General features: G+C 47.4%; 3 protein-coding genes across 3 annotated transcripts in view; all 3 read left to right on the top strand.

Annotated features, from left to right (window-relative positions):
• prickle3 (prickle homolog 3) overlaps positions 1-10,550 on the top strand; it is a gene marked incomplete at its 3' end in the record, with an annotated part of 35,236 nt that extends 24,686 nt beyond the window's left edge. Inside the window, exons 3-11 of the mRNA XM_083639104.1 lie at positions 711-894; positions 1,480-1,593; positions 2,230-2,370; positions 4,588-4,791; positions 5,902-6,088; positions 8,090-8,428; positions 8,974-9,288; positions 9,490-9,891; positions 9,994-10,550. Coding sequence (XP_083495230.1) covers positions 711-894; positions 1,480-1,593; positions 2,230-2,370; positions 4,588-4,791; positions 5,902-6,088; positions 8,090-8,428; positions 8,974-9,288; positions 9,490-9,891; positions 9,994-10,550 — 2,443 coding nt within the window. The remainder of the gene's footprint in view (positions 1-710; positions 895-1,479; positions 1,594-2,229; positions 2,371-4,587; positions 4,792-5,901; positions 6,089-8,089; positions 8,429-8,973; positions 9,289-9,489; positions 9,892-9,993) is intronic.
• A 2,842-nt stretch (positions 10,551-13,392) lies between these two features.
• On the top strand, positions 13,393-16,982 carry fam110a (family with sequence similarity 110 member A). Its single transcript, XM_083639113.1, is given in 3 exon segments — positions 13,393-13,510; positions 14,976-15,643; positions 15,645-16,982. Coding segments are annotated over 2 exon segments (1,338 nt in total). The 5' UTR covers positions 13,393-13,510; positions 14,976-15,194; the 3' UTR covers positions 16,534-16,982.
• A 636-nt stretch (positions 16,983-17,618) lies between these two features.
• On the top strand, positions 17,619-24,059 carry mfsd2al2 (major facilitator superfamily domain containing 2a-like 2; the record flags this gene model as incomplete). Its single annotated transcript, XM_083639277.1, has 13 exons — positions 17,619-17,636; positions 18,556-18,675; positions 18,756-18,880; positions 18,987-19,119; positions 19,756-19,834; positions 20,477-20,643; positions 22,108-22,198; positions 22,476-22,597; positions 22,810-22,893; positions 23,001-23,084; positions 23,196-23,308; positions 23,582-23,725; positions 23,825-24,059. 13 exons carry the CDS (start codon positions 17,619-17,621, stop codon positions 24,057-24,059), a joined length of 1,515 nt encoding a protein of 504 aa, XP_083495403.1.
• Positions 24,060-25,317: the final 1,258 nt, after the last annotated feature.

The raw sequence follows: 25,317 nt of genomic DNA, 5'->3' as shown, positions 1-25,317 counted from the left end.
TGTGGGGGACACACAAGTGACTGATCAGCTCACCCTCTTTATAGAATCAGTTTTCATTCTCTATCTGTGTCCGTCGCTCAACTAAGGCCATGTTCACATTACAGGCAAATCCGATTTGCTGCTAAAATCGTTAATCATCATTATCTTGATTGGTTTCCCAAATCTTTTGGGAGAGTGTCCGCACTGCCACGAATCTGATTTGGGCAAGTGTTCAAGTCGGATCTGTGTGTCCAGACCTCCTCCATACAGTATGTGGTTTGGGACAAGTGACACAAATCAGACTTGGAGCGTCCAGACTCATAAAACCAATCTGGATAGAATCATTAATAGGTCATTAAAGTTCACAAATCAGATTTGGCCTCCTAGTCTCTGAACATGGCCAAATTTGAGATTCGAGAACTTTTTCTAGCTTTCATTGTTAAAACTGGGTGGAAACACGTTGAGATGACAATAATAATCATATTTTTAAGATTATTTATGCACTTCTGCTTAGTTAGGTAGTGCAGGTCTGATATACAACAAAGGTCCTGAACCAGCTTTGAACCACATTGCATAACATTGTGGTATTCCACCTTAGTAGCACCAGGAGAATCCACCTGTGATATTTTTAGGGTGCCAGTGCACTGTGTCTGACCTCTGACCTCTGATCAGCTTGTATTTTGTCCCTCAGCAGCACAGAAGCACGAACGTTTGTCCTTTTACCTCCGCAGGAAGATCTGTGTGCACTGTAAGTGCGTGCGAGAGGAGCATGCGGTGCGCTCGGTGCCGGGCCAGCTGGAGAAGATGATGACCAAGCTGGTCTCCGACTTCCAGAGACACTCCATCTCCGACGACGACTCGGGCTGCGCCTCCGAGGAGTACGCCTGGGTCCCACCTGGGCTCAAGCCCGAACAGGTAGCCAACCAGCGCACACTCACAAGACACAAGACACATACCAGGGGTTCCCACGCGTCCTCGAAATCATTCAGAGTTTGTGAATTTGAGAGAGAGAAAATCAAGGCCTTGAAAGTTTTTTCATATATTTGATTTTTTCTTTTTTTTTAACGTGCACTGTAACAGCACAGTTGAGAAGTGTTCACACTAACCTCTCTCTTTTTAATTGTCTGAGGTTCTGTAAAACCTGCTAGTTCTCAATCCTCTGCGTTGTGACAGTAATTAACCTTGATCCGTGTCTCAAACTATGCTGTGTCGCGTCTTTGAATTTGAGGGAGTTGCGTCTGCAAAAACCCTTGAAAAGTCCTCGAATTGGATGTTTAAGAAGAAGGTGTGGGAACACCTGACATACATTTTGTACTACACACACATGTACGATGCACACGTTCACTGCACGACCCTGTCCTCCACACATACTCAAACACTTGCATGATATGCATGGGAAATAATCAATTCAGCATTTTTAGATTCAAAGCAACTGAAAAAAGAAAGTGCCCTGTAGAACATGACTATTTTCTTGTTTTTTCTTGTTGTCTTCTCATACAGGTGTACCAGTATTTCAGCTGTATACCAGAGGAAAGGGTACCTTATGTGAACAGTCCAGGAGAGAGAAACCGCATCAAACAGCTGCTCCACCAGCTACCAGCCCATGACAGTGAGGTAAAAAAAACACTGACTCTGTACTAGGGGTGGGGGGGGAGGGAATCGATACAGCATAGTATCGCGATATTTTATTATATAAATTGCCAAGTGCATACAACATTTATGACAGGCTTTTATGACAGTGTTGGTCAGTCTGTCTGCTTGACAATCCCCTTTTGCTGCAATAAAAATGATTGAAGTGAGACGAACAGACTGGGAACTTTATTTCATTAGATAAAACAGATGTTGAGAAGGTTTTTTCCTTTTGGGACATAATTTGCAGTTGAAAAAAGGTAATAAATCACAATATATCGCAATACTCAATATATCGAAATACCAGCATATCGCAATATCGCAATACTATCGTATATCGTGACTTAAGTATCGTGATAATATCGTATCGTGGGGCATCTGGCGACTCCCACACCTACTCGGTACTGGGCTTTGGTTGTTCCAGATCTGAGGCTTCACTGCTACTGCTGTACTGCTGGATTGTAGTCAGTCATCATGGCATGACTCAGCATTGTAAGTTACAGGACTGTAACAGCTGCAGCTGTTGATCCTTCTTCCTGGCCCCTAAGAGGTGACTGTGCTTTCTAGATTCTTTCTGCAGCCACATATCAACAAAGCGTGTGTCTGTGTGGTTTCTTGCAGCCTCAGTACTGCAACGCTCTGGACGACGAGGAGAAGAAGGAGCTGCGTCTGTTCAGTCAGCAGAGGAAGAGGGACAACCTGGGCAGAGGCATGGTCAGACTCTTCCCAGTAACCATGACGACGGGAGCCATCTGTCAACAGGTAGAGCCGCCTGTACACACTACTTTACATTCAGGGAACTTAGCTGGACGCTCTGCAGAGTGAGCAGGCTTTCATTCGTGTCCAGTCCACACAATTATAGTAAGAACGAAGTATTCCTGTGTCTGTAAATAAAGTGAGGAATCTCTGTGTGTGTGTGTGTGTGTGTGTGTGTGTGTGTGTGTGTGTGTGTGTGTGTGCGTGTGTGTGCGCGTGTGTGTGCGTGTTTCCTTCCCATATCTCGGGAACCGTTTGTCCGATCTACTACACATTTGGTGTATAGAGAGCCAAAGTGGAACGTCACTTCCTGCTTCAGCACTGTACCAGAGATTTTCGTCCGCCATTTATTTTCCCAATAGACCATTTCGTAAAATGCTTATAAAAATAGTTTTACTTGGTCAAACCAAACGGTTCAGATATATTTAGAAACAGGAGAGACCGCGTAACATTTCACTCGGACCAAAACGTAAAGACATTTTTTAGATGTTGTTGTTTTTTAGTTTTGGTCCGAGTGAAATGTTCTATGGTCTCTCCCGATTCTAAATATATCTGGGCCGTTTGGTTTGACCAATGTAAAACTATTTTTATACGCATTTTATGAAATGGGAACATAAATGGCAGATGAAAATCTCTGGTACAGTGCTGAAGCAGGAAGTTCCACTTTGCCTCTCTATTGCTGGGGACTGCAGTGTGTCGGATTTGGTGCAATTTGGACAGGCAACGGGCAAGGCACTAGTAGTGTATGCAAGAGCAGGGCTATGAAATCAAATCAGAGCTGCACAGAATCTGAATTGAATGGAGGCAGGAGCCGTCTCAGCTGCAAGTAGGTGCAGGTATTGCTCAGGGGCCCCATAGAGCACACTTTTTCTTTTTCTTTTTTTTCTTTTTTTTACAGTGCACCTGAACGCAACATGCAAGATACCCGCTGAATAAGTGTCCAAATGTTCATGTCATTCTGGCCAATATTCTTCTGTTATAGCATTTCAGTCTGGAATATGGAATATCTTTCAATAGTCTTTATGACTAAAAGGCCAAAAGTAATCTCATGTGTAAGAAATGGCTGTTCTACATTGAAGTAGAAATTTAAATAATGAACTTGTTGGTTTCGGATTTATTTAGCTTCAAGAGTGCATTTTTGTTCGTGTGACCCTCAACACAGGCTTTGAGAATTCCGGCCACTTACTGATACTTATGCTTAAATTAACCCGCTCATATTCTGGTTTATTTCAAGAAAAACATTTTGGCTAGTGGAAATTCTAATTGGCTGGTAACTTCTAGCAGCCATATTGGCAGGTGGTCAAAAAAGCTAATTTCAAGGCCTGCAGGGAGAGCAGGTGGTGACATAGGAGTGAGTGAGAAAAGGATCAAATATTGGTGGTTAAGACTGAATGATGACATCACAACTGTTCATTTAAAACGAGTTATTCCTCTAAACCTGGCTTCAAATGCCCCCAAATTTTTCCCGCTGGCGCCGTTCGGCCCTCAGCAAAACCTGGTAGCGAGGACATTTTTTTTGTGGCCCTCTCTATCATCAAAGTTGCCCATCCATGGGTTACGGCATGACAATATTTGTTCGGCCCCGGCAACAATCTGGGTTTCTCATGTGGCGCCCCATGAAAAATAGTTGCCCACCCCTGATATAGATAGAGCTGTAGAAGCAAAAATGCTGAGGGAAACTGACGCGTTAGATCTTTTGATCATTAGTAAGAGGATCTACCATCCAACTTCCTCCCCGCTCCACCCTCATCCTGCTCCACCCTCATCCTGCTCCACCCTCATCCCGCTCCACCCTCATCCTGCTCCACCCTCATCCTGCTCCACCCTCATCCTGCTCCACCCTCATCCTGCTCCACCCTCATCCTGCTCCACCCTCATCCTGCTCCACCCTCATCCTGCTCCACCCTCATCCCGCTCCACCCTCATCCTGCTCCACCCTCATCCTGCTCCACCCTCATCCTGCTCCACCCTCATCCTGCTCCAGCCTCATCCTGCTCCACCCTCATCCTGCTCCACCCTCATCCTGCTCCACCCTCATCCTGCTCCACCCTCATCCTGCTCCACCCTCATCCTGCTCCACCCTCATCCTGCTCCACCCTCATCCTGCTCCACCCTCATCCTGCTCCACCCTCATCCTGCTCCACCCTCATCCTGCTCCACCCTCATCCTGCTCCACCCTCATCCTGCTCCACCCTCATCCGCCCACCTCTGTTTTTGTTCCAGTGCGACAGGCAGATCAGCGGCGGCGACATCGCGGTGTTTGCCAGTCGGGCGGGGCACGGCGGCTGCTGGCACCCGCAGTGTTTCCAGTGCGCCTCCTGCAGCGAGCTGCTGGTCGACCTCATCTACTTCCACCAGGAGGGGGCGATCTACTGCGGCCGGCACCACGCCGAGAGGCTCAAGCCCCGCTGCCAGGCCTGCGACGAGGTGACTGTCTCTGACCCACCCGCTCGCCAAGAGCTCCCCCTGTGTCTCGCCAGCAGCATTACATCACAGCGGGGGGGGGGGGGGGGGGGGGGGGGGGCGGGGGGGGGGCTCTGGGGACACGGTTTAGTAAGAGTCAAGAGAGCAGGAAAGATATTGATTCCTTTAGCCAGGAGGGAGCTTCCTGTGTTTTCCTGATATGTCATCATGAAATGAATCATCAGCCCTTGATGGCGGCTTTACTACTGCCGCATTTCATAATTTCCCCTGATCTCTGCACAGTGGAAATTGTGTGGGGAATAACGCCCCCTGCTGTCAGCCTCCAGCCCTCCACTTGTTTTGAATGGCCTTTTATTTGAGATCAGCTGATGTAGTCGACTAACAGATCTGGCACAAATGACCTACAAGAGTTCTTTGGGCCCAGACGACAGTAAAGCCTACAACAGGAGGCCACACATAGTGTCTGATTATTTGATTATTATTAACCTAAATCCTGGGGAGGTACGGTGGTGCAGTGGTAAGCGCTGTCGCCTCACAGCTCGAAGGTCCTGGGTTCGATTCCCACCTGGGACGCTGTGAACGCTGAAGGAATGCGTGCCCGGCGTCCGCATGTCCTCGAGTGCCCACCGCCCGGGTGGGGTCGTCAAAAGGGCCCTTCTGTGTGGAGTTTTCATTTTCTCCCCGTGCCTCCCGGGGGTCTCCCTCATATAGGAACCCCCCTTCACCAAAACATGCAATATCCTGGTTGCTAATGTGGTTCCTCCTCTGGTCATTAAGGGCGCCTGTTCAGAGGGAGGGGAACTGGTTGGAATAGCGTGAACCTCCCACGTGCTATGTCCTACCGGTGAAGCTTCCTCTGTCAGGTGAAAAGAAGCAGCTGGCTAACTGCCCATGTCTCGGAGGAAGCATGGAGCCAGTTTCGGCTCTCCCCAGATCGGCAGAGGGTGGAGTAGCAACCAGGATAAATAAATTGAATTAGCACTAATGGGGGATAAAAATGGGATAAAAAATCGGCGGGGGGGGATTAACCTAAATCCTCAACACGTAACTTGTTTACTTCTTTATCCGTGAAACCGTGACGGTTGTGCTGACCCGACTCTTTCTGGATCTCAGATCATTCTAGCGGACGAGTGCACGGAGGCCGAGGGGCGACACTGGCACATGAAGCACTTCTGTTGTTTCGAGTGCGAGGCGGCGCTGGGCGGCCAGCGGTACATCATGAGGGAGAGCCGGCCGTACTGCTGCGCCTGCTACCAGTCCCTCTACGCAGAATACTGTGACACCTGCGGAGAACACATAGGTAACTGCATGAAGTTTGACACGTCGTAACGTGCGTTACTGTGATTTTAGTACCGATAAGAGGCGTTCTCAAGTCAGTAGGAGGAGAAGCAGCGTTCATAAGAGCGTTCAGCATCGTTGTAATAAAAAGTGCACAAAAAAAAGTTTATTTTTAATGATGAAATGTTATTCTTCTGACCAGTTCTTGACCAGTAGATAAACAAATCTGAGTGACGTGTAAGTAGTGGTATGAGATTTTTTGGTTCACTTAAAATTTAAATGAGCTGCTGCTATACAGGTGTGTGTTTATCATTATTTATTTGGAATGGCTTCAAACATAACTCAGCCAATCTGAGGAACCCCTGAGATGTATACATGCTCTGTACGCACATCATGCACATCGTAAAAAAGTAAACAGTACAGGTTTGCAGGTCCAACCCTTGTCGTCCACCCTCCTCTCCGACACTGTTTGTGCGTGCGTGTTCTGAGCCGCTCTCGACATAGCGTGCCAAAGTTTCGCCAATGAGGAAATGAATTCTCCATTCATTTCTAGACGTTTCTTAAAGTCCCTGGAAACCAAAATCCACAAAAACGTTCTAACTATGTTATTTAGGGTCTTATGTTAGTAATTTTGTGCCTCCGAAATTATTATACATTACTTTCAACCCAAAGCCTTAAAATCGCCACTTTTCTACAAGATTCTACAAAGTACTTCCTCATTGAAGACAGCAGTGCGCGAGGTGCTAAAACGCAGGAGCTTATGACGTCATAAGCTCTATATAACCTTTGTACACGCGCGCAATCCGCACCCACCCTGCTTTTGTCCGTTCTTTGCCCCCAGTGACAGCGCTCCCTCGCTGTCCGTCTCCCTCCCACTCTGTGTGCCGTCGTGCTCTCTCTCTCTCTCTCTCTCTCTCTCTCTCTCTCTCTCTCTCTCTCTCTCTCTCTCTCTCTCTCTCTCCTCTCTCTCTCTCTCTCTCTCGGGACTAGTGAGAGAGAGAGCGAGAGACACGCAACGCAGGTTACTCTCTCTTTCTCACACACACACACACACACACACACACACACACACACACACACACACTCGCGAGTGCTGTGTAAACTCGATCTCTTTCTCCGTTTCCCTCCCCCCTCTGTCTCGCGCTCTCTCTCTCTCTCGGAAAACCTGCTGCAGAAAGGACACGCCCACACAGTCCGCGGGAGAAATACACTCTAAAAAATAATGATTTTCTCATGAGTTTTGCCAGACTGTCAAACCTAAATTTATATACTTTGCGACGTTCATCATCGTTCAAATTTGGCTGGTGGCTTATTAACATAGGGTCCTGTGATGTGATGAACTCAAAATGCTAAATAATAAAGAAATATTTCTGGTTTCCAGGGACTTTAAAATGTGCGTGCGTGTTTTACCGGCATTGAAACGTTCTCGAGACGAGCCGCTCTCTCACTGGCCCTGTCTGTGCCGACCGGTGAGCTGGGGGAGTGGCCTAGGCAAAGTTTCGTCCACACATCTCGCCCACACACATCATGCCGTGCTTATAACACATGGTCACTAATAGGACGAATCAGCGTGACGTCAGAACCCCGCGGCAGTTAATAGTATGAGTTGTGCCAAACAAACGTTAATATCTCAAAAACTATACATCACATCGCTTATATTTTGACATTCTGGTGAGTGAGAGCAGAAGTAGCTCAAGAGTTTGATGTATAAATATGCATGTCATGTTAAAAGTTGTGTGAACTGTCGCAGTTTTAAAAATGTAAACAGAGTTAACTGGCTAGAGTCAGACACTCACGCCTCGCGCCACTTAGGGTTCCATTGCCGTTGCCACCCAGTGACGCGGTTTGTTTACCAAAATGCTGCTCGGCTGATCCCTCGTATGCAGTAGAAGCGGCTACACTGCTTAAAAATACACACACACACACACACACACACACACACACACACACCAACCATCGTTTGCCCATTTCAAGTTGTGCAGCTTACACAGATACGTATAATAATGACATGGTTCCCTCTCAGGTATCGACCAGGGCCAGATGACGTACGAGGGGCAACACTGGCACGCTGTGGAGTCGTGTTTCTGCTGCGCCCGCTGTCGCCTCCCGCTGCTGGGGCGACCCTTCCTCCCTCGAGGGGGTCTCATCTTCTGCTCCAGGCCCTGTTCGCTGGGCGAAGACCCCGATAACTCGGACTCCTGTGACTCGGCGCTGCAGAGCAGGCCGCCTCAGCACAGACGCTGCGGGACGGCAGAGAAAACCCAGCAGCCACAGCGCAGTTCCCCACAACAGCCGCCAGAGGGCGCCAACCCCCCCATAACGCCTCCAAAAGACTGCAGTCATACTGCAACGGAAAACAGAGGTGAATACGTTGGTGTGGTCCTCAGATGTTGTGGAGGTCGAGCATTGAGACAAGCTTGACGCAGTGAAAACACGTTTTAGAAAGACTCTAAAGTTTACAGTCTAAACCAGTGATACTCAACTTGCGGCCCAGGGGCCAGATGCGGCCCGCGACGGGGTGCAGAGTGGCCCCCCGACCATTTTCTAATAATGTCACGTTAGTTTTCATCAATAAAAACTAACGTGAAATAAAGTTTGACTGAGCTCCAGCTAAATTGTCAAATACCACCGTCTGCTCGCTACCCAGGCACTTATGTATGTACTTAACCCAACTAACTTAACTTAACTACTGTAACTATCCGGTGTGCACAACATTGTCAGACTAAACTCCGGCTGACACCCCAAAAACCTACAATCCGCTACAGAAAAAATGATATTGGTTTGTTTATTAACTGGCCCCTGGCCTCCTGTCATTTCACCAAAGTGGCCCCCGGGCAAAGCAAGTTGAGTATCCCTGATCTAAACGATGTTCTCTATTTCAACACGTGTCTCCTCTGCTTCTCTCAGGTGTCCACTGCACTACTCAGGTTCAAAGTGGACTTCCTTCACCCAGTGGTCACCCTTTCCCCAGAGGCTCCTTCTCGCCCCTTCCTCACATTCATCTAGGAAACGGCTTAGGGCCATCTTGGCCTGATGACCTGCCGCATTACAGTTTACTGCCTGCAGGGGACTGTGGCGTCAAACCTCCAGCCGCTGGTGTTGAGTTGCAGGCAGAGCTGAATGAATATACTGGACACCCGCTCACTAGCATTAACTCCAGAGGAACCTCTACTGCGAAGGACTGTAGGAACTGGGTGGAACGGAGCAGTCAAGTTATGCAAGGTATCAGAAATCACTGAAAGTACTTGATTGCCTAATAGAGGAAAGGTTGCTTCAGTAACACAAACTTCACCTCTCTGTGATGTGCATGACCTACATTACCGTTATTGAAATCTGTCCATGTTTTTGTTGAAACATTAATTTGTACTTATTTTGGGTTTAACTATAACATGACCCCCACCCCCCCCAACTCTCTATTCCCAGTGTTTCCTCCCCAGAAAAGCTCTGTGTCACAAGTTACCCACCTCGTTCCGCCCGAGTCGCCTCCTCTCCCCCCCAGCCTACCACCGCCTTTGCCCACCAAGTCTCGTGATTTGATGCCGCGCGAGTCACCGCCTCCGAGTCTGCCCCAGCCAGAGGACGGACCCTCCGATACTCCCGCGCCCCAGTTTTCTCGCAGCGGGACGGCCAGGGTGAGCTTCAGAGAGCCAATCAGCAGCAGCTACTCCGTCGACGAGGACGAGGAGGATGACGACGAAGAGGAGGAGATTGAGGAGGAGCCAGCGGAGGGCGAGGAAAACGAGCCCGACGAGGATGAGATGGAGGGCGGTTTCGGACGCAGGTTGCACCTCCAGAAAGGCATCCCACCTCAGATGGATCTATTGGGTAAGAACATGCGTTGGATTCGCCCTCTGCTTTTGGAGGAGACTTTGTCTTTTCTTTCGTCATAATCGTCCCTTCTCTCTGTCAAACCTTTTCCCCAAACAGACGGATCCTGTTACCACCAGCGCAGTTTGCGGCGAGGGTGGAGCCGTTGCCGCATCCCCTCCGACTCCACCCTCCACCTGGGCACGGAGAGGCGCATCCCCTCCGACTCCACCCTCCACCTGGGCACGGAGAGGCGCATCCCCTCCGACTCCACCCTCCACCTGGGCACGGAGAGGCGCTTCCGACGCTCGCGGCCTGACCGTCCCCGGCTGGAAACGCTGGATTCGAAGGGGGAGAGGGAGAGGGGCCGGGGCCCCGCCAACGGCCCCCCCTCGCTCACCCTCCAGCCGGGCCAGCGCAAACACGAAGACTGCTCCACCTGCTCCTCGTCCTCCGACTCGGAGGAAGAAGGCTTCTTCCTGGGCCAGCCCATACCGCTGCCCCCGCAGCTCCGACGGCAGCAGCAGCAGCAGCCCGAGGAGGGCAGAGACAGAGAGGGGAAAGGGGAGAGGGAGAGAGAGGTGGAGAAGGAGTGGGGGTTGAGAGGCAGCCTGAGGCGCAGGAGGGCCCTCAGCCTCGGGGCGAAGGACAAAGATAAGAACTGTGCCATCTCCTAACACAAGACAAGTCCCAACGTAGGACGGCCCTTCATCGCTCTAGACCAGTGGTTCCCAAACTGTGGTCCGCGGCGCTCTGCCTGGTGGTCCGCCAGAGCGTTTTATTTTTTTTCACAGACAATTTCTTTTACATAATATTAACCCTGAGGAGTAGGCTTGGGCCGATTTTAGGAAATTTCGCAATATTCATGATTCTGAAGATTTATTTCAGAGGCTGTAGCGGGCTCGGTTTTAAGGCCAGAGAGGAGTTTCTGGTATCATATGAAACTAGAAGACCTAAGGTAACAATTATGCTCCGAAGTTAGGCCGAATTTTGGCGAGGGGAGAAAAATCAAAGGGGTTCTCTTTTTCACAGCATAATGGCAGCTATGTGTGTGTGCCTGTTTTGAACCAGTAGCCTTATGTTGTTATTTAGCCTTTCTGATGCTATTGCATGGTTAAATGCAGGTATCCACAGTGGAAGTGGTCCCTGGGAAATGTGGTTTGGTACATAGTGGTACGTGGTCTGAAAAGTTTGGGAACCCCTGCTCTAAAGTGGCCATTCACTCGACTTTTCTCACTTCCATTTCCCAGCTGGTCATCAGATTTAGGAGGCTGACCGACTTTGTTGAATCCAATACAACCTACCTACAATAAATACAGTATGCAGACTTTTCCAAAGGTGGACGGACTACAGCCATCGTTCCACAGGAGGGCGCCACCAACAGACTTCACAAAGGAAAGTAAAAGAAACCTCAGAAAAGTCACTACCAATTAAACAAAGATGTGACTATAGAATGATGATAAACACACAATGTATACATCATGGTTGAATTTGTCCGTGTAAAAGTGATTCATGATAATGATGTCTTTTTACTTTTTTTTTTTTTACATTCTTGGAATGTTGATGGAATGATTTATCTTCAGATTCATATATTGTAGTGTTTTTAATTGTTGTAAACATGCAGTCAGGTGATCAGTGATCACTAAGTTTATATACAGTAATGTTATTCCCAACAGGCAACATGCAAACCTGGCATGTAGGATCTGGAACTGGTAGCCCAATTGTTCCAACGTGGTTTGCAAAAGTAAAAGCACTCGAGCTATATCTTCTTTCTTATTATATTCCCACCTTTTCTTATGTGCTCTTATGTGCAATTTTTGACATGGCTGTGATGTGATGTTACAGTTATGAATACTAGTTAGCCAAATACCATGGGACGGCTATGTGATGACTAAAACAAGCCATAGTAGTTTTATACTGTGTAAATCAAAAAGATATCTATTTGTGTGCATATTTGAGGGTAACCTATAGTTGTTGTTAAAGGATGGGTTTTCCGTGGGGAATATGAATATATATTAAATCTCACGCCCCTAAGGTTTTCGAATCCGTTGAAATTCTTGAAATTGGAGCTTCACTCCCAGAGATATCAAGCATCTCTCACATATTTTTTGGGCCAGCCGACGCGTTTCGCGTCATCTGGCCTAAGTCCGCCTTGCGGAAGTCGTGCACCTATGAACTACAACTGTTGTTGGCCATGGTCCCGCCTCTAGAGGTCCTCCACGCCCCTTCAGAGGCCTTGACAAAAACCAAAAGGCAGCCATCTTTCCAACCGCCTAGCCTGCTGTAGCTAATATTAGCTTCCCATAGTTCCTTGCAAAGAGACCATTATCTCGGGAACGGAAGCACTAATCGACACGGGACTGGCGGCATTGGAAAGCTCGTCAAATTTTACATCTAGTAGTAGGTGGGTTGAAGTAACGAAATCAACGCTGAGCAATGTACCCGTTTTTACACATTTTTACAGAAAATAGTTACAACATCAGATGCGCGTAACTCCTACGAAAATGCCTTAAAATGCATGAATTTTTTTTTATGAAGACATCTCCCGACATATATACTTCAGTTTAAATGTGGTGCAATTTGGAGGCAATTTATTTTCGATTTATTTTCGATTTATTTCTTCTTCTCTCCATATATTATTGTCGAAGCCTTCTTCTTCTTCTTCTTTGAGTTTTATGGCGGTTGGCAAACATATATGTGCATTACCGCCACCTACTGGAGTTTGATATCAGCCAAATGCCTGAGGGGTGGGCATAAAAACGAAGGCCACGCGAGCCCAGTGCATTGTGGGAAATGTAGTATTTCGAGTCCCCGCACCCGCACCTCCCCCCCACCACCCCCCCCCACACACAGAGTGGATTTCGGTTGATATCTCTGTGAGTAAACCTCCAATTTCAAAAATTTCAACGGATTCGAAAACCTTAGGGGCGTGAGATTTAATATATATTCATATTCCCCACGGAAAACCCATCCTTTAAGTGTGTTGGACAGTCCGCTAGGGAAATACTGCAAAAGCGATCTGCATTTTTTGATCAAAACAAATGTTATTTCTTCAGATATTTTTATATGCTTGGGTGTCGGTCGCTGTTCCTTAGTATTTTGTGGGATAAAACACTAACAAAGTGCATTTCCAGAGAGTATGCTGATCGTTTCTGTTTCTCTGATTCTGTAAGACAATTTTATGGTCACATTAAATGTGTCTAAATCATTTTTTCTGTTGTGCTTTATTTTCATACTTATACCTATTCAAATTAGGCCATTGAAAACCTGTCAACATGTGGATGAATTATAAATGGTCAGCTTTTAACCAGGCAACAAGTCAGATGTAGGATTGGATCTCATACAAATCATGAGATCCAACTTATAAGACAAGGTCACATGACCGGAGAAGTCAGTCTGCTTCCTGGTTTGAGAGCGATTGGACCGAGCAGCCAGAAGGGGGAGGGCACAGGAGGAGCACATGAGGAGTTGTCAAACAGGTTTATCTTGTGCACTGTGCTGAGTGACTGTGCTTTCACACACATTCACACGGATTCTCTCCAGCAGGATTTGTACAGTCCCTCTGAATTGTGGCAGGCCCCCCGCCGGGGCTACAAGGAGAGGCCCGGAGCTCAGGAGTTCACCGGTGATTGCCAAGGTGAGTTCTCTTTCCAAAGTCCAAAATCCTCTCTTTTGAGATTGTGTCCCAATGGCTCCTGTAACAACTAACCAACGCCTTGGTACAAACAAGACTTGTCAGGACAAGCTCTCGTAGCATCTCAGCATAGGCCTTTGCCTGTCTCGGCTGTTTACCTACCTTGTGTGTTTCAGTTTCGCTCCCATGTTTTGTCCAGTAGCTCCTCTCCCAAGCAGAACATGCAAGGACATGACTCAGAGGAGCACTGGATTGGAGGTTCTATTTCTGTTTTAGCCTGACTGACCTCTCTTCACACTCCTCTGTGGTTTGTGATGATCCAGTACCTTCACGATGGTGCCATACATCACGGTGCCATAATGCTCTCTCTCAGTCATGATGATCGGTGAAGAAGAAGTGGAGTTCAGTGAGTTTTGAGAAGAGATCTCTGGAGACATCAAGGTCGTGTCGCCGAGAGGAGAAAGCTGAATAGCTGTGATCAGCAGGAGCTCAGGCCTGGGCTCAGACTGGAATGAGAACTATGTGGAGAATGTGACTGGCAGACGCAGACGACTCAAGCGGCATATTTTAAACACACAGTCTTTTATTAAGTGTTTTATTATCCAAATGAACATGCCTGTGTTTGCCCAAGGTCATGATTATGACCTCCACTACAGGTGTAAACAGAGAGGTGTCACGGATGACAGGTTGGACATGTTTTTGTTTAGGACTCTGTTGAACTTGGAGTAGAGTGTTGTAGTTCAGGGAGGGGAAGCCCACGACCAGGCCCGGCGGCAACTGGGGGCTTTATTTAAAGGATGAGGAAGCGTTGCTCCTCCTAACAGCTGTTGGTGTGAGTGATAGGCTCTGTCTAAGTATGCCTACAAACAATAGCTTGTTGACAGCTGTCCGTGTTGCAACCCCCCACCTCTCTCTCTCTCTCTCTCTCTCTCTCTCTCTCTCTCTCTCTCTCTCTCTCTCTCTCTCTCTCTCTCTCTCTCTCTCTCTCTCTCTCTCTCTCTCTCTCTCACACACACTCACTCACACACACACACACACACACACACACACACTTCTTTTTTTCGCAGGCCCCATAGTGGCTGAAAATGAAGTGTCAGTTCTATTGTGTGTGTGTCTGAGGAGAGATGGATGGGTGGGAGTAATTGTTCTCATTTGTCGGCACTGGCAGCCAATGAACTTATAAGATATAGGATGTTCCCAGCTGGTGATTGGCTGCATCCTAAAGTTTTCCTTTAGGAGGGCGGGGCTATATTGCAGTAGACTTGTTGAGTGTGTGTGTGTGTGTTGGAGTGCTAAAAGAGCGTCTGACAAAGAGATGCTTGTCTCTCTAGTCTAGAGGTAAATGTTTGTCTATGTTCCTTTGAATGCGTTAAGCGTCTCTGTTTTACATATAGGCTCCCGGCAGACGCTTTACTAGTGTTTCACTCATGTCTTTGTTTGCTGATGTGGTGTCTGTCTGTTCCCACAGGAAGCCCAAATGTCAAGGCCAGGGTTCAAGTGGGACGCTGGACTTCTCTTCACCAGTTTAAACGGAGCAGTGATCACCAGAGCAACTTAAGACGGGACTTTCTTTAGTCCGGCACAAAGCGGGGGACGTTTACGCCAAGGTGGCCAAAGAAAAAGCCGTAAGTAGAAGGTGGTTGCGGACGGGGCAACGACAGTGTGAGTTCCCATCTCTTTAGAAATAATGCCTGTGGAGGCTCTCCAGTTCCCGCTGAGGCAACCGGTGAGGACCGCGGGTCCGGCTACACCTCTGCGGGGTCCGGCTACACCTCTGCGGGGTCCGGCGACACCTCTGCGCGGTCCGGCTACACCCGTGCGCCCGCGGCCCAAGGGGCCAACGGCGCCGGACTCCCGCCGGCCATCCCCGAGCGCAGCGGGAAGACCGAAGCAGAGTGCAGTGGAGAGGCTGGAAGCGGACAAGGCGAAATATGTGAAGAGTCAGGTCGCCCTCTCCAAGCAGCAGCCGGTCAGAGCTCCCGACGCGCGGAGGCCTCTGCTGAGCCCGAGCAGCACGACGACGCTGCGGCCCACCAGGAAGACCCCGACCCGCCCGGCGACGCAGCAGGGGGGCGTCCCGCTCAACCTGGAGCACCTGAGCAACCTGATCAGCGGCGTGCACGACGGGCCCCCCCCCCACCACCACGACCACCGTAAGTCACAACAAGCCGGACTGCACTCGTGTTGCCACGGCGACACACATCTCTCCCCGTCCGGAGCACAAAGCAGAGACGACAGCCGGTCCCGACTGGTCCAGTCCAGCTAAGGTGAGGTTGCAGGCCTCCGGCCCGGCCAAGGTGGACATCCTGAGTCCCGCTGGGTCTCCGGCTGCGGCGGCCGTGCGCAGGGTGGACGTCATGCCCCAGGTCGGCCCCCTGAGGGCGCCCTGCAGACCGCAGCAGTACGTCCGGCAGCCCCTTCAGCCCGTACCTTTATTCCATTCCCAGTTTCCACTCCGCCCGGCGACCTCCAACCGGCGCCTCTTCCACCCGAGAACAACGCCCGGCCCCTCCCTCTCTCTGAAACCTGTTCTCGCTCCATCTAAACCCGGACCCCCTCCCCCCTCCTCCTCTCCCGTCAGGGCCCACCACCCTCCTCCTGCCCCGCCTCAGCCCTCCCTCCCCCTCTTCCCCCCTCCCTCCCCGGCGATCACTCGCTTGTCCACCTCCAGCTCCAGGAAACGGCCCTCTCTGACGCGTTCCAAATCGGACATGAGCGACCGAGTCTCCCGAGCCGGCACAGAACTGGAGCGCTTCTTCAACCTGTGCGGTCTGGACTCTTCGGAGCTGCAGGTGTTGACGGGACCCGCCGCTTCTGACATTGTGTCCATGACCCGTTTCCGCAGCGCCAGCGCCCCGGGGTCGGAGTGCGCCGGCTCCGGCGGAGAGGACGAGGATGAGGAGAACGGTGGTGCGGAGCGAGTTCCCTATGGGGTCTCTGTCATTGAGAGGAACGCAAGAGTGATCAAATGGCTGTATGGACTCCGTCAGGCCAAGGACAATGCTAGTAAGAGCACCAACTTGTAGGACTATGGTAAATTATATGTAGCTAGTAAACTGGTCAAAAGTAAAAACTACCATAAACAAATCATCATTATCACGACAACATTTCAGAACTCATGATGATTGGAGCCTTAACCTGGTAGTAAATTGAGGTAGTCGTTCATAAATTTGGTTGACAGCTTAGTGTTGGATGGAATTAGTTTTTGATTACATTTGATACATCTCATTTGATTACAAAAGTGAAACTTTAGCATTGAAATTGTGGTTGATGATCACACATCAAGGAGTGATATTGTTACTCTGATAGACATCAAATGGGTTCCTTTCTTTGGTTATTATTTTGACATTTCAAAAGGTTTTTGCTGTCTCATACTGGGGCTGATAAGTGTATCGTTGTAGTTGTCCTGCTATTGGAATATCATGAATGGTCGACAAATCACTTCCTGTGTCTGTAAATAACAGCAATAAAGGTTGAATGAGGCGAGCATCATGTTTAGCCTGGTGTGTCAGTTATGACTGGTGTGTCAGTTACGACTGGTGTGTCGTGCTCTGTTCAAAAGATTTCCACTCAGGAGTCCAGAATCAGTCCAGGGATCCAATCTGATCGATGACACCAGGGAACCCGTTTTAGTGACGATTTGATTTGAAGCAGAATGTATGAATGTAGATAAGGAAGTAGCATAAGTGTGAAACTCATCATCAAAATATAATTTATAATGTTTTCAAATAGGAAATGAAAGTGATTTCAAACAAGTACTTTGCCTGTGTCCTCTGCTGTGGCCTTGGTGCTGTCACGTTTTGGGTAGACGCCCCAACAGACGGAGCTTGAGCGATGGAGGGAAGTTTCATGGCTGCTCCACAAGAGGTCAGGCCAGTCCATACTGATATACTGACTGTAGTTACACTACATGGTAACTTGATCCACATCCTCAACTTCCACAATGTCAAACATGAACTTATATCTATATAACCTTCATTTAGTTTAATTTTTTCACTTGCTGGAATGGATACAATTTGTATAATTTGACATTTAAATATACAGTGTAGTTTTAAATATAAAATATAATATGGTAGCCTACTTCATGAATTCTGCATGATCAAGATTCAAGATGAGTTTGATAGCCATAGTGAGTAAACATATTACAAACGAGGAAATTGTCTTTGTCAACAGATACATAGGCTTTGTTGTTCACATCTCTCATATAGCCTGAAGAGCCAAATTAATTCAGTCATTCTCAGAAACGAGCAGGTCGGTTGGAAAAAGGAGTTTCTCGCTTTCGATGGGAAGAGGAGCTGTTCAACCAGATTCCATTGTCAAAGTGGGGATTTTATAAGTGCGCCAGGCTGTGTGCGCCCAGAGGGAGACCCATTGTTGGCAAAAGCACAAGGCAGTTTGGTTCTGAACCTAAAGTGGAAGAACTGCAGCTGCTTGTAGGATTATTTCCTTAGCATGGATGGTTTGTGCCGCGGTCACTCCTAAACTCCAAAAAGATGAGTTGTCTCAAGAACTTTGCAGATCGCCTACAGAAATTAAAGAGTCAGTTACTAAACCAGGCGGGTGACTGGCAGGGTGGAGATATATGCAACGAAAGTCAACATCAGAGGGTAAGTTTCTAATTCATATCGGTGTTTTTCCTGTTAGATATGATTCTCATTTCAGATACACATGTAGAGATATACAACTTGTTGCTGTACCCCCCCCCTCCTTCAAAATGTATTAGAAAGTTATTTGTCTGATAAGTACTAGTAGTAGTAGTATTATATTTGTATAGTAGTTTTTAACATCTCAGCCAAAGTCATATATAGTTCCAACTCTCTCAAAGGGGCCGTATTGATGATCTGAGTTTTTGATGATCCTACAGGTATACGTAGTTGATTGATGATCCTATAGTTTTCAAAGTCAAAATTATCATTTGAATTAATCAGGTTTACAAAAACAACAACAACATCATCATCTCAGTGGTTGGCAGTCAGTGAATAGAAATATTCCAGCCCTGCCTGTAGCACCCAAGCGCTCCTGACCGCTCCTCTCTCCGGTCACCCCAGGGCTCCAGAGGGATCCCCCTGGCCAGGAAGATGTGCTATGCAGTGGGCGGCGTACCATATCAGATTACTACAATTGCCATGGGCGTTTCCCTGCAGATCTTCCTACTGGATGTTGTACAGGTAAAGATGAAAATTGGCCTGACAAAGATGACCTTTGACCTGACCTGTCTTTGTCTATAATGTAACAGCTGTTTTTACAGATGGAGGCCTTCTACGTCTCTATGATTCTCTTTGTGAGTCGAGCCTGGGACGCTGTCACCGACCCGCTGGTTGGGTACCTGGTGAGCCGGAGTCGCTGGACACCGATCGGCAAACTCGTCCCATGGTCTGTGCAGCCACCTGTTTAATAACAGACTTCATCTTCGATTTGGTCCTAAAGTTCAGCCTCCAGTGCTGTTATTCAACCGAGCTTTCCGTGTTGTTTGTTACAGGGCGGTTCTTTCCATGCCGTTCGCCGTCCTCTCCTATGTGCTGCTGTGGTTCGTGCCGCGCGGCTCGATGTCACAGGCTTTCAGCGTCCCGTGGTTCCTCGCAGCAGCGTGCCTGTTCGAGACCCTCATGAGTGTGAGGCGTGCGGTCACATCTTTGCTCTCCGTCCCATATGAGCCATTATTGTCTCTCCCAGCCGCAGCCCTGCTCTCTCATATCTCTTCAACATCTCCCGCTTCGATCTACTAACACAGAGGTTCTCAAATGTTTTTCAGCCAAGGACCCCTTACCAGATAGAAAACATACCGGGGACCCCCCTCATTCTGATTTGTGATTTTGGGCTAAGCTTAATTGTTTCCACGGTAACGTGCCAGACTTTCAAATTGATAGGTTTGTTAGATTAGAATGTAATCCATGAACCATTTTAGCATTTAAAGCATACAATATTTTCGTTGAACTATGAAGCTTTTGCAACAAAAAAAATTGGTTTTTATTTTTATTTACCTGAAAACTTTTCGCAGACCCACTGGCAAAGTGCCACGGACCCCTAGGGGTCCCCGGACCCCCATTTGAGAACCACTGTACTAAACGCCTCTGTTCTTCCTCTTTAGCATCACCATGGTGACTGAATTTCATACTATTCCCATGTCGGTGTTTCTGCTGCCATTTTGCTCTGAGCGGTGTCACCATGGCTACGGTGTTTCATGCCTACTGCTCGTGCCGTCAAATAATGGCCTGGTGTTTTTCCCCCTGCCTGCCATCCATTAACAGTGTTACCATGTCCCCTACCTGTCGCTCAACATGTTCCTGGGGGGAAACCAGAGAGACAGAGACTCTGCCACGGCCTACAGTAAGAGCAACCTGCCCCATCTCGCTCTCATCTCCTACAGGCACCTCCACGTCAGGCAGAGCAAAATGTTGAGGAGGGTTTGGAAGTCATTCATGATCACTGATGTCGGGACAGTGTGGAGGTGAAAACACTCGCCTACCACCGCGGGACGCGGGTTCAATTCCCCGGCAGCAGTACTTCCGGCTTGGTCAGACGCACCTACGGACACAATTGGCCGTGTCTGCGGGTGGGAAGCCGGTGGGGGTATGAGTCCTGGTCGCTGCGCTAGTGCCCCCTCTGTTCGGTCAGGGGCGCCTGTTTGGGGGGGGGGGAGGGGAACTGGGGGGAATAGCGTGATCCTCCCACGTGCTACGTCCTGCCGATGAAATGCCTCACTGTCAAGTGAAAAGAAGCGACACATGTATTGGAGGAAGCATGTGGCTAGTCTACAACTCTCCCCAGATCGGCAGGGGGGGGGGGGGGGGGGGGGGGGTGGCACAACAACTGGGACACCAGGGGAAATTGTCCAATTACAATTGGGGAGAAAATGGGAGAAAAAAAAGGTAGGGGGATGGGGGGGGGGTTGGCTGGAGATCACTGATGTCTCTTTCTCTCCGCTCCATGGTGCTTCTTACCCCTCCTCCCCTCCTCTGCGCTCCTCAGGAATGGGTGTGGAGATGTTGGCCATGCTGCTGGCTTCGGTCATTCAGGGTCAGGTCGTGGCCGTGTACAATATAGAAAAGGAGGGGGCGTGTCAGCAGCAACTGGACCAGGCGCATGGAGGACCCCAGAGCACACCTTCACCGCACACTGCGCCACTGCAGGCAACGGTATTATTACTAACGCAGTTCAAATGCAGCCCCCAAAAAAAACAACCTCGTTCCACACAGAACTGGTCACTCTAGTTGAAGGACAGAACCCTCTCTTTCGATAGCAGTCTAGCAGCATTGCTTTGGCACTGAACACGCGTAGTCCCAGGGATATCCCCTTACCCTGTCATTTACTGTTCTTAGCTGAACAAAGGCATTGTTGAACGTGTGTGTGTGTGTGTGTGTGTGTGTGTGTGTGTGTGTGTGTGTGCGCGTGTGTGTGTGTGTGTGTGTGCGTGCGTGCGTGCGCGCGTGCGTGCGTGCGTTGTCACTGAGAGGTTTGAGAAGCAATAATCCATTAAAGTAAATTTACAAAAGTGAAAGAAAATTAAAAAAACATATAAATAGAAGTTAACATGATGGTTAATAAGCATGTGAATGTTAATAACAAAGCTACCTCTATTCAAGAAAAGGGTTGACAGAGCTAACCTTACACATTTATTATTATTACTATTATTATGACTCACACTGCTGTATATAATATAATATAATATAATATAATATAATATAATATAATATAATATAATATAACATAATATAATATAATATAATATGAGATGAGATGATGAGATGAGATGAGATAAACTTTATTGTCCCTCAAGGGAAATTTGTCTTGGGCAAAAAGTGCTAGTGCCAACATCGGTGTTACAGACACAGTAACAAAACAAACACGGTCACAGTCACAGCATTGTACTTCACCACAGAAAGAGTGCCAGCTAGACACAAGATTGCACTATTTCGAAGATTGCACATGCCCTATTGCATAGTGTGTTTAAATCATCAAACCAGTTAATAAGGGAAGAATAAAATAAGCAATAAAACCATAATACCATAAAAATCATACAAATAGAAATCAATATAAAATCAAGTCAAATCAATTAAAATTAAAACAAATCAAAATCGGCAGCGGATTTGATAAAAGAATAAGAGAATAAAAGAAGAATATCATGTCATGTACCTCACATATTCTCATCAGGCACATATTTTTGACACTTTATTGTACCTAACTTCTATTGTATTGTTTTATTGTCTATTCCTCTTCTTCTTATAATGTCATGTTATATTTTTGCCTAGCTGAGTGTGAGCAACTGTAGCATTACTCTTTTTCAAGAAAGTTTTTCTGATTCTGATGTAATACCTCCAAGTGCTAATAGAGCTAAAGGAATTAGTCTTTAGAATATGAAGTTAAGCAGACATTTTATTGAAAGACTACAGCTTGTGTGTGTGTGTGTGTGTGTGTGTGTGTGTGTGTGTGTGTGTGTGTGTGTGTGTGCGTGTGCGTGTGCGTGTGTGTGTGTGTGTGTGTGTGTGTGTGTGTGTGTGTGTGTGCGTGCGTGTGCGTGTGCGTGTGCGTGTGCCTCTGTGTGTAGATGGCATATGCTTTATCTGTGAAGATTTAAGGTGTGTATTTTCCCCCCCCACCAGCGAAAGGCTTTCCTGACCTCAGCGTTGGTCATGGCTGCGTTGTTTTTCCTCTGCAGTCTGGTTCTCTTCCTGGGGGTGAAAGAACAGCAGGGTGAGTCCAACACAACACAATGGTCAAAAAGTATAAATAAATAACTCTTTGTGTTGGTTTCACTTGCTTGGAGTGCCAGATGGGTGGAATTTATTTAAACAGGATTCAGCTTCTTGTTTTCAAATTCAGAAAATCGGGGTAAGGTGTCAATCACAGAAAAGTACATGTCTACTTTTGCATATTTACCTATGATAGGATTAATTTGATCAAGGTGAAAGTTGGGCCTGTTCTTGGTATGTCCCTCCTCTCTTACCTCAGGTGTGTGTTTTATTTGCAGCGCCCCCCTGCTCTCATGAGAAAGTGCGAGTGTCCTATCTCACCTCCCTTAAGATGCTGGCACGTCATATTCCCTACCAACGATTGGTCCTTGGCTTTGTGTTCAGTGCACTTGCATTTCAGGTATATTTTGGAGACAAAAGTCATTATAATGGCAATGAATCAGAGACAGAACGTTAAAAATATGAATACTAACAACAACCCTTGTGATGTGATCTTTGCATCTCTACTTGTTTTTCCACATTTTGGGGTTGGTATTTTTCAAATTCATATCAAAATTTCATGATCACCATGGCTAATACTTTTTTTGATCCCACATCTGTTTTTAATCGCAGATGTCCTTGGGTAATTTTGCACTGTTTTGCAGTCATGCAGCTGGGCTTGGAGCTCAGTTCCAGCACCTCCTACTGGCTCTACTGGTAAGATACTGCAGAAGTAACACTTTAGGGTTTCACAAAATGCATGATGATGAAAGGACAAGATTCCTTGCGAATGTAAAATGAAACGGTCTCACTCATTTTTACAGGTCGCCGCCTGCATGGCAGTTCCAATTTGGCAAGCAGTCCTTGTGAGAATAGGCAAAAAGGCCACAGTTGTCATTGGACTATCCGTAAGAAAGGAAGCATGGAAATCCTCCAACGTGTACAATAATATGAAATATTATGAAGTATTTCTGCACCTCGACTTTCCCTTGTTACCGACTGTTTATGTCTCCATATAGTTCTTCATCCCAGCGGTGCTTATTATTGGCTGTGTGCCCAGTAACCTGCCAGTCTTCGTGCTTATGTGCATTCTGATCGGCTTCAGCATGGCGACCTTGTTCTTGCTGCCCTGGTGAGTCAGTGCTCAGGCAGGACACTAAAGTCCACCAGTCCTCTCCAGCGCCCCCTCTGTCAAACCTCATCACAGTCACAACAACCCAATGCAACGAATGCACATGAATCATTCACATCACCCCCGATGGGTGACATCCTTTCTGACGAGTGATGAATATCATAGCAATGATCTACTGTATTTTGTTGGCTGGTCCACACGGTGACACGCACGCATGAGATGTTGCTTGACACTGCTGACTTCTGACATGGCAGCTTTGTGTGTGTGCTCAAGGTCTATGCTCCCAGATGTGGTGGACGACTTTGCTGTAAGAAACGCCTCCTGCAAAGACCTGGAGCCTCTGTTCTTCTCCTGCTATGCCTTCTGCAATAAGCTAGGGGGCGGCCTGTCTGTTGGAATCTCAACCATGACATTACAGTGAGTGAGCTCATTTTCCTTCAACTTGCTTTGTTATGTGTGTGTATATATCCGTTGGTGTGTCACTTTTTTTTTTTTTTTTGTGCTCCTTCTCTGCAGCTTTGTGGGCTACAGAGCGGGCGACTGTAACCATGGTGATGCCGTGGTCACAGCTCTGATTGTACTGTTTTCACCGGTTCCTATCGCACTGCTGTTGGTCGGGATGGTCTTTTTTCGCTACTACCCAATCGATGAGAAGCGAAGCTTGCAGCTCCAAGGACAGCTGACCACAGTGCAGCTCCAAGGACAGCTGACCACAGTGCAGCTCCAAGGACAGCTGACCACAGTGCAGTGAGTCACCGTTTGAGGGTGAATGTTAATCGAAAGAGATGGGTGACAAAGTCACCCAAGTGAGCTTCCGTGTCAACTTTAACTTCTCATTTTAGAAGCGTCTCTGTTTCATTAAATCTCCAGCGGTTATTTCAAAAAGTAACAAAGCAGTGTCAGATCCACGATCCAGACATGTTTTGTGTTCCTTAAAAAAAAAAGGATTAGGATTTTGAGAAGACATATTAATCTGTAATCAAGTTGTTCCATGCTAAAGCTTCACATTTGTTAGCAACATTAGTGCAGGTCAATTCAATAATTCCACTCCAAAAGAGATCCAAGCCTGCAATACACCTCGCTTATCTCCACTGGCAATGTTTTGGAAGTGTTTTTATGCTTTGACAGTTACGCTTAATTTGTTTTGTCTTCGTCCAGCCCAGAAGCAACATCTGCAGCAGACCGAGGAGAAAATGCAGCAGGACGGCCAATGAATCTGCAGCAGCCACAGTCCAATGCAAAATCAAGTGTGAAATCAAGTCTGAATTCACATCATAACACAAGAACTAGTGCCTTGCATAAATCAAGTTCCTCGCCATGTTGGTACAATCATAACGTCAAGAAAAACTCTGTTCATGCAAATGGCCTGTCGAACAAGTCGGAATGCCCTTCTGGAGAATACAGCGGCGCTAGATCAGTCGCCCGGTCAAATGTAAATCCCCAAAGTCAAAGACTCGACTCATACCAGCACTCACCAAAAGCGAAGTGGAGTAACGGTTCTTCTGAAAATGCTCTTGGTCCTTTCTCTAAGAGGTCAGATGTGAAATCCAAAGTCACATGGGTGTAGTGAGATGCATGAAAGTCACATAGTAACTATAATTTGCATTAACACTTTAATTGCCAGTGTCTTGTGTCTGTCCCAAACTTACTCCATGTGGATGGATGCACACTGTAGCTAACTGTATGATCAAACAAAATGACTCCACTAGCTATATAGCAGCAATGTGGCTGATGATGTGTGATCTGTTTGTTGTTGTTGTTGTTGTTGTTGTTGTTGATGATGATGATGATGATGATGGTGATGTCTTTTACATTATTGTCAAATAAATTTGTTAAAGACTAACATTACATACAATGTAATGACTGTGTTCTGTAGGCTAGTGTTGAGATATTATCTTAGTTATCTAGACCAGTGGTTCTCAAAGTGGGGTCCGGGGCCCCCCAAGGGGTCCCTTTAAGGAGGTTCACGGGGTCCCCCAGCAAAAAGGCCAATAATTTAATTTCACTCG

The sequence above is a fragment of the Poromitra crassiceps genome, assembly GCF_964638095.1.
Source record: "Poromitra crassiceps genome assembly, chromosome: 6".
NCBI lineage: Eukaryota > Metazoa > Chordata > Actinopteri > Beryciformes > Melamphaidae > Poromitra > Poromitra crassiceps.
The sequence above is the reverse complement of the archived record's forward strand: the minus strand, read 5'-3'. Positions and strand labels throughout refer to the sequence as shown.